Below are 17,914 nucleotides of genomic sequence, written 5' to 3'. Positions count from 1 at the left end.
AAGAGAGCCATCCAGGTTGCACCCTACTCGGCCGGGCACAGAAACCTAACTGAAGCCTGGAGGAGGGTCATAGGGGGAGGAGCCAGTACACACCATGTGACCTAAAGAGCTTTTTAGATGTGCCCTGTCTCCTGCGGAGCCCGCTATTCCCCATGGTCCTGACGGAGTCCCCAGCATCCACTAGGACGTTAGAGAAAAATCAAAATTAAATTTCATCAACTAAAATAGAATGGTCCAAAGTTTAATTTTACTGTAACAAGTCCAACACAATTAATGAGGTCACCAGTTTTCCCTCATTTAACAAGTATCTGCATGAAGAGCTCATATTGTGTCCTTAAAAAATATATATATATTTAAGAAGTCCAGCTTAACTTTTGCCTGGCTTTTAATAGAGTCCAAAAGAATCTCATGTTCCTTCCAATACACATTTATTTCTGTGCAAGTCAGGCCAGGGATGAAGCCTCAGTGAGCTTCGGAGGATCCAGTTTCAAGTTTTTGTAGTCTACGTCGTCGCAGCTCCTCTGCATTTGGTTCTTCTGAACTGCCACCTTCAGCGCCGTTGACAATCTCTTCATTTGTAGGTATGGGGGAATCTGTGGAAAAACACAAAAATTAATATATATTGTTTAAATTGTATTTTAAACAGTTACAATCAGTTTAGCATAAAGCATGTACCTGACTGGAGTGAAGACCCAGCATCAGCTGCAGCTGAGGATGTGTCTGATGTGTGAGATTCTTCTGGTTGACTAGGGGAAGGGGCATCTGTGGTAACTAATGGAGACTGTGTGGTGGGTATGGAAGGACGATGGGGCCTGTTGAATAGAGGAAAACAATATTAGAAAATAAAAAGGGAATGCAATGACCGGACTTGTTTTTGAAAAATATATATCAGTAAGTAATCAATATCTTATTATTTCTAAATATATCAAGTGAAAAGGGTGTTGGAAAGTTAGGTAGAAGTGAAAAAGGAGACATCACCCAATAGAAAAGAGGAAGCCTGCAACTGATGGCCTTCTGTACCTCCTCAAAGGCTAGATGCTTAATTTTTGTTTGTTTTTTTGTTGAGAGTTATAGGCCCTACATACTGGGCAATAATACTCAAAGATATGAATGATCTCGTTCATTAATGAACGAGAACGCGTTCATATCTTTGAGTGTGGAGGCACCAGCGATGAACGATGCGCGGCCCCACGCTCGTTCATCGCTGGTGCCCTGTCGGCTGTGTATGCAGGCCAGTATGGACAATCTTGTCCATATTTGCCTGCACTGCTATGGAGCCGGGTAGAGTGAAGAAACTTCACTCACCCCGTCACTGCCCCCTCGCCGTCGGGCAGCCCGGCGGTGGATCGCTCAATGTGTAGGACCCATTACTTGTATTCTGTGAAATTTACTGATACCTCCCAGTCTGATATTTCAGTTGTTGGCATTTAAACTGTCCCAAAAACGGGTTAAAGCAACTTCAAATGTTATAAACAGGGACTGATTGGCATAGTTTGAAATCTAATATATAGCATTTATCAAGAAGTAGTATTTTCAAATAGAGGATGACCAGCAAAGGGCAAGGAGCCCAGACTATTTTGAAAGACAATCAGACAAGTGACAGAGCGACTGCTATGATCATATTTTGATCTGAAAGTGGCATAAAAGCCAAGGACACATTCTATACTGAAGGAATGACATCACTGCAGGCTACACATAGCTGCATATGAATGGCTCATATGCTCATTCCTTACGGTGCACTAACCGGAATAGTCCTAAATCCACTGAAGGTAATTATATGTGTGTATATATATATGTTACCTTGTTCTACTCTTTCCAAGTAAATTTATCTACTTCTTTTCTGCACCTCTACAAATCTATCCACCTTGGAAGTGTGGATGAGCTTTCAAGTCCTTAGCCTGGCTATCAATGCTTTTGACTGGAAAAGTAGTAGGGGTGTGAGAGATTCAGCAGGCTGCACAGGGGTAAAGCCGCTATAAAAGTCACATGCATCTGAAATGCTGGAGCTAAGACGGACATCTTCAATTAGTGAGGATGCAGACCCACATTTTGTGTGTAGTACAGTAGTTACGGTACATTAAATAGTGTCTATTGGTATCTCTGGGATTAATATGAGAGGTGTAGAGGCATTCAGGAAGCTGGTATTATTCAAATTGTGTCATGGTCTGATCTTGTAAGACGTTCAGAGAATTGAACTCTCACTTTGGCTAAGGGTAAAGAGAAGTAATTCATAAACACTAGTTAAGGCAGGTGTAAGCATAAACATATAAACAACCTGATCAACTAGAGGTAATAAAGCAAAAATAAACCAACAAGGATTTATCGCTTACTGTAATCTGTCACAGTAACAGATTGCTAGTAATGACGCAACTGTGTGCTGCTAATCTAAACTGCATAAATTATTTATAGGGCACAGGTGCTTCACTGAATTGTAGCCAGCCACAGGACAGTAGCCGCTAGAGCCAAGATAACAGCTGAAAAGTGGAGGGTGAGTTTTTGGAAGTTCCAAGACCACAGGAGGTTGCGGCCCCCACATGGATACTTCATGAAGGATGGACAAATATTTAAAGTCACTGTCCCATATCCATATGTGGTCTAAAGTTCCTCCCGTGCTGGTGCTGGAGGAACTACTCGGACGATGGCAGTCTCAAGCTAGAGGCAATAAAAAAGGCCAGCTATATTCAGAGGCAAGGAGAGAGGTTGCAGTACAAGGAGGAATGTAAACCGAAAGAAAAGAAATAGAACTATGGAGGTAATTCAGACCTGATCGTAGCAGCAAATTTGTTAGCAGTTGGGCAAAACCATGCACTGCAGGTGGGGCAGATATAACATTTGCAGAGAGAGTTAGATTTGGATGGGTTATTTTGTTTCTGTGCAGAGTAAATACTGGCTGCTTTTTTTTACACTGCGATATAGATTTCAGTTTGAACACACCACACCCAAATCTACTTTCTCTGCACATGTTATATCTGCGCCACCCCCTCTGCAGTGCACATGGGTTTGCCCAACTGCTAACAAATTTGAATGACCCCATATGTCTTGTAGCAGAGACATCTGCAGCTAAGGAAGATGAGCCAACACCGTAGGGATGTCATTAAAATACCAGCTGTCGGGATGCCGGAGTCAGGAGACTGATGCCGGAATCCCGACAGCCGGTGAAATACCGCCAGATGAAATCCTGACCACCGCAGGTTATTCCCACTTGGTTGGTGGGTCCTGAAGCGCGGAGAGTACTCTCGCTGCCGGGATTCTGGCAGATGGGATGCCGCCGTCGGTATACTGACAGACGGCATTTCGTGTGCCGGTAAAACATACCGATCCCACAACGTATGCTATTTGGCATACTGCATTCTAGCAATGGAAGAACGTACTGGTCAGTCACTCGCACAGACACAGAAATATATTTATAATGTAATACCAAAAAGAAAAAAAAAAAAGTAATAAAAATATTTCTTTGGTATCATAATTTCATGATGTTGCCACCCATGTCTACCATAATCACTCCAAACACAGAAAATGGTCAAGCGTCTCTGCCTAATATGATGGAGTTAAGTGGAAGGGCTCTCAGGGACTCTCACCCAACGCTCGCCAACACGGTCAGGTACTGGTTAATCTGCAACATGGCAGCGTCTAAAAGAGTATGGATATTCTGAAGACATTGTAGCCTGGCTTCCAGATTCTGCCTCTCATGACCTTCCATTGCTCTTAGCTCATCATCTGTCAAACCGGCAAAGCCTGCAGGAGGCATTGGCATTGGCGGCAATCCTAAGGAAAAATATAATGCAAGACAAAAGCCATCAATGATTGGGAACATTTGTCACTGCTCCGCTACTAAGAAGTATGCTTACGAGGCTATTCAGGCCATTATAACTTACCAAAAGGAGGGAAAATCGGCATTCCCAAAAAGGGAGGTGGAAAAGGAAACCCTGGTAGAGATGTTCCAGCAGATGTATCTGGACCACCGGAACCATCGCCAGGTCTTGGTGCAGATGCTGGAATAATCAAATTATACGTTATCAACTGCTCTGGAATATAATTAAAGGGAATGTAATTGATTATGAATAGATGCAATTGTTACTTCACACGGATGATACAAGATAGCTTAAAAGGCGGTTGCGTTTCCAGGAAAGAAATATGTTCTAGTCAGCATCTTCAATTATGTAAAGTATTCAGTTCCATTTTAAATAAAGTATGAAGTCACGTTCTGTTCAACATAAACCAAACCACTACATTTAATAAGTAACTGGAGATACATTGTTAAACACTCCTAAAGAGAGATATTTTTGCCTCTGTCCACATTAGAAGGGATGATCTAAAAGGAATACTCTTACCAGTGGAGGGTCCTGCATTGGCTTCTTCAGGGGCATTGGCTCCAGGAGCCCCAGGAACAGGAGGAAAAGGACCCAAGGGAGGCCAAAGTGGAAACATCCCAGGAGGAAAAGGAGGAAGAATCCCAGGAGGAACTAAATGGGAGCGAGCAGGGAGTCACAGAGTGAAAAGCACTGACATATCCATACTATGTCAATAGCATGTAATTTATTCCTAGCAAAACCTAAAACAAACAGTGACTATGCGTAGGTTATGAATTCATGGTTTAACTTACAGTTGGGCTGTGGAGGAATAACTGGAGTCTGCTGTGCGGGAGCTACATGTGGCTGCTGGGCAGGATCAGGCTGATCTGCAGGTGTCTGTGTCTGGCTGGGGAGAGAGGCTCTGAGCACATCCATACGGCAAGTGGGACATGTCTGCTGTCTTTGGAACCAGGAACGCAGGCAGCTTGGAGGAGGAATGAGGAATAATTGTATTGGAATAAGTACTGTGTAGAGAGACCAGCAACTCATCATATAACAAGTCAGCCTGTTAGAGATGACGCATCCTGGCCCTCAAAATAATCCGCCACAACAACAACGTAAAAAAAAAAATAGGGATTTTTGTTTACTTACCGTAAAATTTCTTTCTCTGATTCCATCTGGGGGACGCTGCGCCATTACTTGTGGGTTAGAGGTGTGTGGTTGTGGAGTTTGGCACAGAACTATTAAAACCTGACTCCTCCCCCCTCTAACCCCTCCCATCTCCTTCCTGCCTAGCCAGCACCTCAGTTAACGTTTAGCCAAGCCAAAGGAGATTGACCGAAAAAAATTAACTGGTTAAACCAGACAACATATGGGAGGGATCGCAGCGTCCCCCAGATGGAATCAGAGAAAGAGATTTTACGGTAAGTAAACAAAAATCCCTATTTCTCTTTCATCCATCTGGGGGACGCTGCGCCATTACTTGTGGGATTTCCCAAAGCAAGCAAATGAGAGGAGGGAGACATAGACGGCATAGCCGTCCGCCAAATTTGACGCCCAACAGGGGCAGTCTCCAAACCGAAAGTGTTAGAAGGGTAAAACCTTTTTAAAACATATGCACAGACGACCAGGTCGCCGCCCTACACGACTGCTCAATAGACGCAGCCCCGCGAACATCTCAAGAAGCTCCAATAGCTGGAGTCGAAGGAGCTTGAATCGAGTCAGGAACTGAAACATTAGAAGACTGTGTGATGGTCGTAGTTACCCAACAAGTCACTGTGTACTTGGAATCCGGCCAATCTCGTTTGGACGCAGCCATTAAAAACCAACAATGCATCCGTACGACGGATAGAATTCGTACGAGATAAATAAATCCGTAAGGCCCTAAGCACATCTAAAAGAGCCAAATGGGAATCCTCCCCGGAAGGAGGAGGAGTAAACGCTGAAAGGACAATGTCCTGATTTAGATGAAACGCTGACACAACCTTCGGAAGGAAGGTTTTGTTCGCAGAACCACCCGATCATCATGAAAACCCAACAAGGGTGGTCTGCAAGAAAGAGCTGCCAATTTAGATGCTCATCTTTTGGAGGCAATTGTCAATCGGAAGACATTGAACGTTATAAACCGCAATTGTACAGATTCCAAAGGTTGAAATGGAGATTTCTGAAAAGCCGTAAGGACTAAGTTAAAGTCCCAGGGAGGAACCAAAAAAAATAAAGGTGGCTGAATCCGAAGAACTCCCTGAAGGAACGTCTGAACTTCTGGAATGATAGCCAGTCTCCTATGAAGTAGAACCGATAAGGTAGAAACTTGACCCCATTAGTGAAGAAGTCTCAGATCCTTATTGAGACCCTCCTGAAGGAAAGATAACAGATGAGGAAACTCTAAACACATCCGGTGTTAAACCACGCTTTTCACACCAAGCAATGTAAATACGCCACACTCCGTGGTAAATTCCAGAAGCCACCGGTTATCTGGCCTGAATCATCGTTTACTCAACAGGACGAGAAAAACCTTTTTCCGCTTAAAATGTTGGATTCAAGAACCAAGCCGTCAAAGTCAGCCGACCCAACCTGTGTGGTGACATGGTCCTTGAATCATAAGATCTGGAGCAGAGGGGGTCGGGATGGTTTCTCGACGACCCTATTGTGCAGAAGAGTGTACCACTGTCATCGTGGCCAATCTGGGTCCACCAGAATGATTGGAAGACCTTCTCTCTGAACGTGTTGAAGCAGACGTGGAATCAGTGGAAATGGTGGAAACACATATCCCAGTTGAAAGTGCCACAGCGCCGTCAGTGCATTGATTAGAATTGCTTAAGGGTCCTGAGCACGCGACCCGTAGAGAGGAGGTTTATTGTTGAGACAAGATGCCATCAGATCTACATCGGGTATACCCCACCGGGCTACTAGAGTCAGAAACACCTCCTGGTGAAGCCCCCACTCTCCCTTATGCACCGTGGGACGGCTTAAGAAAAACCGCTTCCCAGGTCTCGACTCCTGGAATGTGAATCGCGGATATGATCGGAACCCAATGTTCCGCCCAAGTGAGAACCTGAGCGACTTCTTTCCTGGCGGTCCAGCTTCGAGTTCCTCCCTGCTTGTTTATTTAAGTAACTGCCGTGGCGTTGTCGGGCTGAACCCGGACTGGATGACCCTTTACCATGGTTTGAATCCGAAGGAGTGCATACCCGACTGCCTTCAACTCCAAGATGTTGATCTGTAACTTCGACTCGACTGTTCCAGAACCCCTGAAAGTGATGAGTCTGAAACACCGCCCCTCAACCTCTGAGGCTTGCGTCTGTGGTGACCATGACCCAAGACCAAGTCATGAACGGAACCACTTTTGGTCAAATTGGGGCTGTGAAGCCACCAGCGAAGCGACTGACGAGTCTTTACAGACAAGCGGATCAGTTGTAATTCGAGATGAGGTCCTGTCCGCGAGGAAGAAACGATTTCTGGTTAGTGGAAAAGTTATTATCCATCTGAATGACTATAGAGTCTCTATCGTGAGACGCAAGTTCTGGTGAAGGATCAACTCTGCCAGTCCTGATGAAAAGATTGTCTAAATACGGAGTAATGCTGACACCCTGGCACCGCAGAATTGTCACCACACGGCCCATGACCTTGTGAATACCTGAGGAGCCGTGGATAGACCAAAGGGAAGAGAAACTAAAAAGGGCAAGGACCGACTGCGAATCTCAGACGAGATTGACGACCCGTCCAAATAGGAACATGCAGGTAGACGCCTTTTATGTCTATTGAAGCCAAATATTCCCCTGGTTTCATGGCAGCGATAATCGAACGGATGGATTCCATTTTGAACTTTTGGGTTGAGAGATATCTGTAAAAGGATATATAAATTTCAATTTCTTTTGGGGCTGGGAAAGGAGAATCCGGCTTAAGCCAGGGCTCCTTTAAATATCCGCAAAGTGTGAATAAGGGGGAAAGAAAGTAACTTGTCTTTTCTATGTTTTGAAAAAGGCAGAGGAAGAACCCGCCACCTCCGAACTCTGAATATTAAGAGTCTGACGGATGGCTTATATCAGAATCTAACACCTGAGCTAGTACAAAAACTACTCATCCTACCATCCCACTCTGGGTCTACTTCCCCATCCTCCAATGGGAATGTTTCCAACTACTCCTCCGGAAAAGTTATAGCGGGCAACGGCTGTGGCCATTTTGTAGCAGAAGAACTGCCGGCAGAGTTAACAAATTTGTTTAGAGATTGAGCCCATATTTTGAGCCCATAGAGCTTCCACTGTAGCCATGGAGGCATAGACTGATCCGCGGAACTTCCCTGCTGGTCCGCCACAGATGCACCAGAGCATGAAACACAGAGAGTACCTGCGTCCGGGCTTCCCTTCGCTAGCTATGATCCACATAGTGAGCAGGAAAAAATAAACCACCGAGGCGGTCTTACCCTTTGTAGATTTCATAATTAATTAATTAATTTATTCCCTTTTTTTATTATTATTATTTTTTTTTTAAATGAACAGCAAATGCACTACAAATGAACAATAAACTCAGTAGAGTAGTCCAATACTTTGACATATACTGTTGTATATTGCAAATATACTATGAATCATACTGTGCAATGCATATTATATATTGCAAAAATTACCTCCCCTAAAAGTATAGCATGACACAATGTAAATCTACTGTGAATTATACTGTGCCCCCAAAATATACTTGCTGTTAGGTGATCAGCCTTGCCAAACAAGTGTTACGAGCGCTGCACAGTGTCCACCGTACTGCCTCTGGAGAAGATGGCGGCTGGAGCCCTGCATACCTGGACGGGAGTGCGCGCGTGGCAGTGGAGGGCGGGAATCCGTCCCTTCTTGAACAAGGAAGCGCCTGTCAGCTTCAGTAGGAGCGCTGCAGCCGGAAGTCCGCGGCTCTCGCGCGCCGCTACACCGAGCTGCTCTGTTCGGGTAGCGTCACCCCTCTCCCGGCCTACCCAAAAAGACAGTAGCAGGGATGAGTAAAGCCCTCGCTACTGCGCGCCACCGCTCACCTCCGGAGAGAGGTCTGGGGGGAGGGGGGGGGGGGGGGGGGGGGGGGTATTGCAAAAATTACCTCCCCTTAGAGAGAGAGAGAGAGAGGAGGACAGTTTCAATAAAATGAATATAGATATATATATATATATACATACATAGGAAGGATAGACCAATACTGTCAGAGACAGATTGTGTCTATCCAGTACCTCCTCACTGCCGACTTCTCAGAGACAGGAATCCAGCCCCAGTGACCGAAGTGTGGTGGCCTCCAGCAGCAGAATAGAGTGGGAAAATCTAGCTAACCCCACTCTAATAGTACCTGCCACCTGTATACAGGGACTAGGCACTCCAAGAATAAAATAATAAAATATCTAACTAAAATCTTTCAGAGAAAAAAATCTGTGTCTGTACTCCACAGGCACAAAACTAAAACTGAGGTGCTGGCTAGGCAGGAAGGAGATGGGAGGGGTTAGAGGGGGGAGGAGTCAGGTTTTAATAGTTCTGTGCCAAACTCCACAACCACACACCTCTAACCCACAAGTAATGGCGCAGCGTCCCCCAGATGGATGAAAGAGAAAACAGCAAAACATCCTAATAACACATTGTGTCTTTCTAGTGGCATAATACTATAGAGACTTGCATTACACAGATACGTTACAGGTGCCTTACATTTGCTTTTTCTCACATAGGGGCTCAAGCCGTGTTGGACACCTACAGTAAGCTCTAAAATGCTGCACTTAAAAAATAGCTTCTGTACTCCCATACTGTATACGGACAGAGTCAGAGGCATCTATAGACTCATACAGCTTTGTCCCACTATAATGTGCACCAGGTTTACATCAAACATCAGATACACTTACCCAACCACATCAAAGTAATCACAGCAGGTGTAAGCTTCCTTCTCATGTACAAATAAAAGTTGCAGAAAAGGATTTATAAAATACACCAAGAATTATACTACGTATGCATGGGCAATGATGGAAGCTTCTGAAGTAAATCCATAATCAGCACTAACTAAGAGGCAGATGTATTAAGCAGTGATAAGCAGCAGGTGATAACGCACCAATCAGCTACTTACTGTCATTGTTTAAACCCGTTGTGATTGGTTGGTGCATTATCACCTTCCACTTATCACTGCTTTATCACTTAATACATCTGCCCCTAAAGCTGATGACCGTTACCACTGTGTACTTCCACCAGCTCTCAGCTGTAAGTGACACAGCTGCTGAGAAGTCCATGCAGCTCTGTACTGGATTGCCTCAAACTATCTGTGCTCTCTATGCATTTTCATGCCCCTTCTCTTCAAGTATCAGATCTGCATACGGACACAAGAGGACACTCTTCAAAAATATATTACACTAAGCCCAGCACAGCATAAACCCCATAAGGTTCAGCACTTCAGTGGTGTAAGGTCAGGTGACAATTACATGTTCTTGTTATCGGGTCCTTTGACGTTAGAAAAGCTGCCAATGTTTATGGACGGCGTGTTTTCCATAAGGATTATTGACTTTTATACCTGCAATCAAATTGTGTTCACCATGCAATGAGTAAAACACGAGTGCACACATCCTTCTTTAAAGGAAATATTAACTTCTACATTACACGTCATCGATTAAGCTGGAACTGTACAGAATACATAGTGGAAGCCTATACCATATAGTACTTGCAGTCATCATAAGGGATTCTTCCTACATTACAGGAAGCCCATGGGATGTATAGAACACGTTAAGGCAGTGTTTTTCAACCACTGTGCAGTGGCACACTAGTGTGCCCTGAGCAGTCTCCAGGTGTGCCGCCATAGAAGCAGAGCCAGGCCCGTTAGTGTGCTGCCCCTACTGAGACCCTGGAACGATCAATACTGGTGGGTTTAGTGGTTGCACAACCAGTTCTAATTTCAGGCCTGTGTAGGGCTCTTTTGGCCTTCTCAGACATGGCTCAGATGTTACCTATGGAGAAGCTGTGACATGACATCCTAGGACACGCAACTGCACCATGCAGCACCATTATATTTGAGCGTGTCTTGGCAATATATATATCTTGTTCAGTGTGCCGCGAGTTGTAAAAGGTTGAAAATCTCTGCGTTAAGGTATTGTCAGTCATAGTGGACACGTCATGTGGCTCCAGAGCGCTCACAGTAAGGTGTATTGAACAAACTGTAAATCCCCAGATCTGGATGTATCAAATAGAAAATCAGATAAATCCTTACAAAACTGCTGTGGTCTTTGGTTTATTGCATAGGATACCTATGGAGCCCCATATGCACGAACTGGGACTGCGGCACAGCAGGCCCCATAGGATTCAAAAGGGCTGCAATGTCACCGGAAGCATCAAGTTCCTGAAAGCGTAATTTTCCAGAGCTTGCGCCCGATACAGAACACCATCTAGATAGCGTTGGCAATAAAAGCCTATGGGCTTCTTTTCACAAATATCCGAGAGGATTAAAAGACTTCTCCATTACTTGTGGCTTGCACATGCACAGACTATTAGCAGTGCATGTGCACTTTGACCCCCAGGCCATAAACCCATGCGTTGCACGATACAGGGTGAGATTGCAATATATTCTAAATCACAGGTTCTCAAACTCTATCCTCAGGGCCCAAAATAGTTCATGTTAGCTCAACCTTTTAAAATGTGTCAGTGAGTAATGAGCACACCTGTGCACCTGCTTAGTGAGCTGGAAAACGTGACCTGTGTGGGGTCCTAAGGACCGAGTTTGAGAACCACTGTTCTAAATGATTCCCCCACAGTACAGGCAAGGCAATATAGACCTCCTTAAACTATAACAGCGTGACTGCTAGGTGTAATTTGCTCTCTTTCACTTCACAAACCCTGCCAGTGCTCACCAGGCAGAGTTGGAAGCAATATAGTGAAGGCTGCCATATACTGTGCCCACGACCAAGCAGCAATTATCATTCTGTCGGGCAATAATTGCTGCGGAGATCTGACAGTGGATAGTCTCACCATCGGACACATAGACAAATTATCTGATCGCGTATGACAATGTCATATAATTGGTCAGTCTGAGAGCGAGTTTTATCCGGCGGTGAACTGTTAGCTTAAGGGTTAATGACAAAGCTCAGGACCACGGCATTAAAAGCTGGAGAAGCAGGTCTATAAAATATCAAAATACTTGTCTGTTCATGCTGCGCTATGTAATCCCAACAAGTGCAGTGCTACAGGTTAGCTAAGAAGCTCCAGTAATTAAGGATTAAACATTTAACCCCTTCATGTGAGAAGCTAATTTTACAATTTTGGGAGGTATTGGTTAAACTTAATTGTGTGCAAAAATACAATTTGACATTGATGCTGGAGGACAAATAAGATACTTCTGGTAGTATGTTCTTTGCTATGGGACGTAGTTGACAATATAACAGTACTTCTACAAGGTGTGCCAGCTTCTAAAAAAATCCCAGTGTACTAGTATGAGTCACCATTAAGGACTTCTGTGTCACCTCCTAGATGGTGTTCTGATTTATCAGTGGGAATACAGGACCTCCAGAATAGAAGAACCACAAGCCTTGTGTGTTACTATGAGAATACCTAAGATAAAAGGCATTACGGATGATCAAAAGCATTGCCTGACAAGTCTGCAGCAACTTACAGATAGAGATAAAAGTCACAGGGATGCAGTTTAGAGCCACTCTCCACAGTTGTACTGCTTTGTGAGCTCTTACGGAACCAGACAAAAATCTTCAACAATCATTTGGGCGTTCGTGAATCCCTAGATTACACTGCCATTTCACCACAAAGGTCTAGGGTTCCATCTTACCCACAACATTTCCCCAGATATAACAGTCCAGGCAGCAAATGTAATAGACTGTGTGACGCATGCATCAGTGAGTTTCTGGCGAGGCAGTCTGGTGTTTTAAAGGGGCAATCACATAAAATGCTAAATCTTCCTGGTTTTGCCATTCAAAATGATTGCCCCTTAAAACATCAGACAGACTGGTTGAATGTTCGCTGATACCTACATTACGCAGGCCATTACATTTACCCCTATATGTTCGGTCTCTGACCCAAGCATAATTCCTTTAAAGTCATCAAAGTTCTGCAGAAACCATCAGTGTTCTGCCTGCAATAAAGCGCCGACTTCACAGTAGGTCTGTGGGAAGCCATCAGGCGCTTTGCCGACACTAAAGCACTGACTTCACAGTAGGTCTGCAGGAAGCCATCAGTGCTCTGCCTGCACTAAAGCGCTGAGCTCACAGTAGGTCTGCGGGAAGCTATCAGTGTTCTGCCTGCACTAAAGCGCTGAGCTCACAGTAGGTCTGCGGGAAGCTATCAGTGTTCTGCCTGCACTAAAGCGCTGAGCTCACAGTAGGTCTGCGGGAAGCCATCAGGCGCTTTGCCGGCACTAAAGCGCTGACTTCATAGTAGGTCTGCGGGAAGCCATCAGTGCTCTTCCTGCAATAAAGCGCTGAGCTCACAGTAAGTCTACGGGAAGCCATCAGTGCTCTGCCTGCAATAAAGCGCTGAGCTCACAGTAGGTCTGCGGGAAGCCATCAGTGCTCTGCCTGCAATAAAGCGCTGAGCTCACAGTAGGTCTGCGGGAAGCCATCAGGCGCTTTGCCGGCACTAAAGCGCTGACTTCACAGTAGGTCTGCGGGAAGCCATCAGTGCTCTGACTGCAATGAAGCGCTGACTTCACAGTAGGTCTGCGGGAAGCCATCAGGCGCTTTACAGACACTAAAGCACTGACTTCACAGTAGGTCTGCGGGAAGCCATCAGGCGCTTTGCCGACACTAAAGCACTGACTTCACAGTAGGTCTGCGGGAAGCCATCAGTGCTCTGCCTGCAATAAAGCGCTGAGCTCACAGTAGGTCTGTGGGAAGCCATCAAGCACTCTGCCTGCACTAAAGCGCTGACTTCACAGTAGGTCTGCGGGAAGCTATTAGTGCTCTGCCTGCACTAAAGCGCTGACTTCACAGTAGGTCTGCGGGAAGCCATCAGTGTTCTGCCTGCACTAAAGCTCTGAGCTCACAGTAGGTCTGCGGGAAGCCATCAGTGTTCTGCCTGCAATAAAGCACTGAGCTCACAGTAGGTCTGCGGGAAGCTATCAGTGTTCTGCCTGCACTATAGCGCTGAGCTCACAGTAGGTCTGCGGGAAGCTATCAGTGCTCTGCCTGCACTAAAGCGCTGAGCTCACAGTAGGTCTGCGGGAAGCTATCAGTGCTCTGCCTGCAATAAAGCTCTGAGCTCACAGTAGGTCTGCGGGAAGCCATCAAGCACTCTTCCTGCACTAAAGCGCCGACTTCACAGTAGGTCTGCGGGAAGCTATCAGTGTTCTGCCTGCACTAAAGCTCTGAGCTCACCATAGGTCTGCGGGAAGCCATCAGTGCTCTGCCTGCAATGAAGCGCTGAGCTCACAGTAGGTCTGCGGGAAGTTATCAGTGTCCTGCCTGCACTAAAGCGCTGAGCTCACAGTAGGTCTGCGGGAAGCTATCAGTGCTCTGCCTGCAATGAAGCGCTGAGCTCACAGTAGGTCTGCGGGAAGTTATCAGTGTCCTGCCTGCACTAAAGCTCTGAGCTCACCGTAGGTCTGCGGGAAGCCATCAGTGCTCTGCCTGCAATGAAGCGCTGAGCTCACAGTAGGTCTGCGGGAAGTTATCAGTGTCCTGCCTGCACTAAAGCTCTGAGCTCACAGTAGGTCTGCGGGAAGCTATCAGTGCTCTGCCTGCAATAAAGCACTGAGCTCACAGTAGGTCTGCGGGAAGCTATCAGTGTTCTGCCTGCACTAAAGCCCTGAGCTCATAGTAGGTCTGCGGGAAGCCATCAGTGTTCTGCCTGCAATAAAGCTCTGAGCTCACAGTAGGTCTGCGGGAAGCCATCAGTGTTCTGCCTGCAATAAAGCGCTGAGCTCACAGTAGGTCTGCGGGAAGCTATCAGTGTTCTGCCTGCACTATAGCGCCGACTTCACAGTAGGTCTGCGGGAAGCCATCAGTGCTCTGCCTGCAATGAAGCGCTGAGCTCACAGTAGGTCTGCGGGAAGTTATCAGTGTTCTGCCTGCACTAAAGCGCTGAGCTCACAGTAGGTCTGCGGGAAGCAATCAGTGCTCTGCCTGCAATAAAGCGCTGAGCTCACAGTAGGTCTGCGGGAAGCTATCAGTGCTCTGCCTGCAATAAAGCTCTGAGCTCACAGTAGGTCTGCGGGAAGCCATCAAGCACTCTGCCTGCACTAAAGCGCCGACTTCACAGTAGGTCTGCGGGAAGCTATCAGTGTTCTGCCTGCAATAAAGCTCTGAGCTCACAGTAGGTCTGCGGGAAGCCATCAGTGTTCTGCCTGCAATAAAGCGCTGAGCTCACAGTAGGTCTGCGGGAAGCTATCAGTGTTCTGCCTGCACTAAAGCTCTGAGCTCACAGTAGGTCTGCGGGAAGTTATCAGTGTTCTGCCTGCACTAAAGTGCTGAGCTCACAGTAGGTCTGCGGGAAGCTATCAGTGCTCTGCCTGCAATAAAGCGCTGAGCTCACAGTAGGTCTGCGGGAAGCCATCAGTGCTCTGCCTGCACTAAAGCGCTGAGCTCACAGTAGGTCTGCGGGAAGCTATCAGTGCTCTGCCTGCAATAAAGCTCTGAGCTCACAGTAGGTCTGCGGGAAGCCATCAAGCACTCTGCCTGCACTAAAGCGCCGACTTCACAGTAGGTCTGCGGGAAGCTATCAGTGTTCTGCCTGCAATAAAGCTCTGAGCTCACAGTAGGTCTGCGGGAAGCCATCAGTGTTCTGCCTGCAATAAAGCGCTGAGCTCACAGTAGGTCTGCGGGAAGCTATCAGTGTTCTGCCTGCACTAAAGCGCTGAGCTCACAGTAGGTCTGCGGGAAGCCATCAGTGCCCTGCCTGCACGAAAGCTCAGAGCTCACAGTAGGTCTGCGGGAAGCTATCAGTGTTCTGCCTGCACTAAAGCGCTGAGCTCACAGTAGGTCTGCGGGAAGCCATCAGTGCCCTGCCTGCACGAAAGCTCAGAGCTCACAGTAGGTCTGCGGGAAGCTATCAGTGTTCTGCCTGCACTAAAGCGCTGAGCTCACAGTAGGTCTGCGGGAAGCCATCAGTGTTCTGCCTGCAATAAAGCGCTGAGCTCACAGTAGGTCTGCGGGAAGCTATCAGTGTTCTGCCTGCACTAAAGCGCTGAGCTCACAGTAGGTCTGCGGGAAGCTATCAGTGCTCTGCCTGCACTAAAGCGCTGAGCTCACAGTAGGTCTGCGGGAAGCTATCAGTGCTCTGCCTGCAATGAAGCTCTGAGCTCACAGTAGGTATGTGGGAAGCTATCAGTGCTCTGACTGCAATGAAGCTCTGAGCTCACAGTAGGTCTGCAGGAAGCCATCAGTGCTCTGCCTGCAATGAAGCGCTGAGCTCACAGCAGGTCTGCGGGAAGCCATCAGTGCTCTGCCTGCAATGAAGCGCTGAGCTCACAGTAGGTCTGCGGGAAGCTATCAGTGCTCTGCCTGCAATGAAGCGCTGAGCTCACAGTAGGTCTGCGGGAAGCTATCAGTGCTCTGCCTGCAATGAAGCGCTGAGCTCACAGTAGGTCTGCGGGAGCTATCAGTGTTCTGCCTGCACTAAAGCGCTGAGCTCACAGTAGGTCTGCGGGAAGCTATCAGTGCTCTGCCTGCAATGAAGCGCTGAGCTCACAGTAGGTCTGCGGGAGCTATCAGTGCTCTGCCTGCACTAAAGCGCTGAGCTCACAGTAGGTCTGCGGGAAGCCATCAGTGCTCTGCCTGCACTAAAGCGCTGAGCTCACAGTAGGTCTGCGGGAAGCCATCAGTGCTCTGCCTGCACTAAAGCGCTGAGCTCACAGTAGGTCTGCAGGAAGCCATCAGTGTTCTGCCTGCAATGAAGCACTGAGCTCACAGTAGGTCTGCAGGAAGCCATCAGTGCTCTGCCTGCACTAAAGCGCTGAGCTCACAGTAGGTCTGCGGGAAGCCATCAGTGCTCTGACTGCAATGAAGCGCTGAGCTCACAGTAGGTCTGCGGGAAGCAATCAGTGCTCTGCCTGCAATGAAGCTCTGAGCTCACAGTAGGTCTGCGGGAAGCCATCAGTGCTCTGCCTTCAATAAAGCTCTGAGCTCACAGTAGGTCTGTGGGAAGCCATCAAGCACTCTGCCTGCACTAAAGCGCTGACTTCACAGTAGGTCTGCAGGAAGCTATCAGTGTTCTGCCTGCAATAAAGCGCTGAGCTCACAGTAGGTCTGCGGGAAGCCATCAGTGCTCTGCCTGCACTAAAGCTCTGAGCTCACAGTAGGTCTGCGGGAAGCCATCAAGCACTCTGCCTGCACTAAAGCGCTGACTTCACAGTAGGTCTGCAGGAAGCTATCAGTGTTCTGCCTGCAATAAAGCGCTGAGCTCACAGTAGGTCTGCGGGAAGCCATCAGTGCTCTGCCTGCACTAAAGCTCTGAGCTCACAGTAGGTCTGCGGGAAGCCATCAGTGCTCTGCCTGCAATGAAGCGCTGAGCTCACAGTAGGTCTGCGGGAAGTTATCAGTGCTCTGCCTGCACTAAAGCGCTGACTTCACAGTAGGTCTGCGGGAAGCCATCAGTGCTCTGCCTGCAAAAAAGCGCTGAGCTCACAGTAGGTCTACGTGAAAGCTATCAGTGTTCTGCCTGCAATGAAGCACTGAGCTCACAGTAGGTCTGCGGGAAGCCATTAGTGCTCTGCCTGCACTAAAGCGCTGAGCTCACAGTAGGTCTGCGGGAAGCCATCAGTGCTCTGCCTGCAATGAAGCTCTGAGCTCACAGTAGGTCTGCAGGAAGCCATCAGTGCTCTGTCTGCAATAAAGCGCTGAGCTCACAGTAGGTCTGCGGGAAGCTATCAGTGTTCTGCCTGCACTAAAGCGCTGAGTTCACAGTAGGTCTACGGGAAGCCATCAGTGCTCTGCCTGCAATGAAGCGCTGAGCTCACAGTAGGTCTACGGGAAGCCATCAGTGCTCTGCCTGCAATGAAGCGCTGAGCTCACAGTAGGTCTGTGGGAAGCCATCAGTGCTCTGCCTGCAATAAAGCGCTGAGCTCACAGTAGGTCTGCGGGAAGCTATCAGTGCTCTGCCTGCACTAAAGCGCTGAGCTCACAGTAGGTCTGCGGGAAGCCATCAGTGCTCTGCCTGCAATAAAGCGCTGAGCTCACAGTAGGTCTGCGG

At 47.4% G+C, this 17,914-nt stretch overlaps 1 protein-coding gene across 1 annotated transcript in view; it reads right to left on the bottom strand.

Moving 5' to 3' along the window:
* Positions 1–220: 220 nt before the first annotated feature.
* Positions 221–17,914, bottom strand: part of SYVN1 (synoviolin 1) — a 77,320-nt gene continuing 59,626 nt past the window's right edge. The window contains exons 11-16 of the mRNA XM_063944844.1: positions 4,604–4,776; positions 4,332–4,463; positions 3,876–3,992; positions 3,579–3,765; positions 676–812; positions 221–593 (exon numbers count right to left, since the gene is read on the bottom strand). Coding sequence (XP_063800914.1) covers positions 463–593; positions 676–812; positions 3,579–3,765; positions 3,876–3,992; positions 4,332–4,463; positions 4,604–4,776 — 877 coding nt within the window. The 3' untranslated portion in view covers positions 221–462. The remainder of the gene's footprint in view (positions 594–675; positions 813–3,578; positions 3,766–3,875; positions 3,993–4,331; positions 4,464–4,603; positions 4,777–17,914) is intronic.

This window comes from Pseudophryne corroboree, chromosome 11, assembly GCF_028390025.1.
Source record: "Pseudophryne corroboree isolate aPseCor3 chromosome 11, aPseCor3.hap2, whole genome shotgun sequence".
Lineage (NCBI taxonomy): Eukaryota > Metazoa > Chordata > Amphibia > Anura > Myobatrachidae > Pseudophryne > Pseudophryne corroboree.
This window is presented reverse-complemented; position numbering and strand designations above follow the sequence as displayed.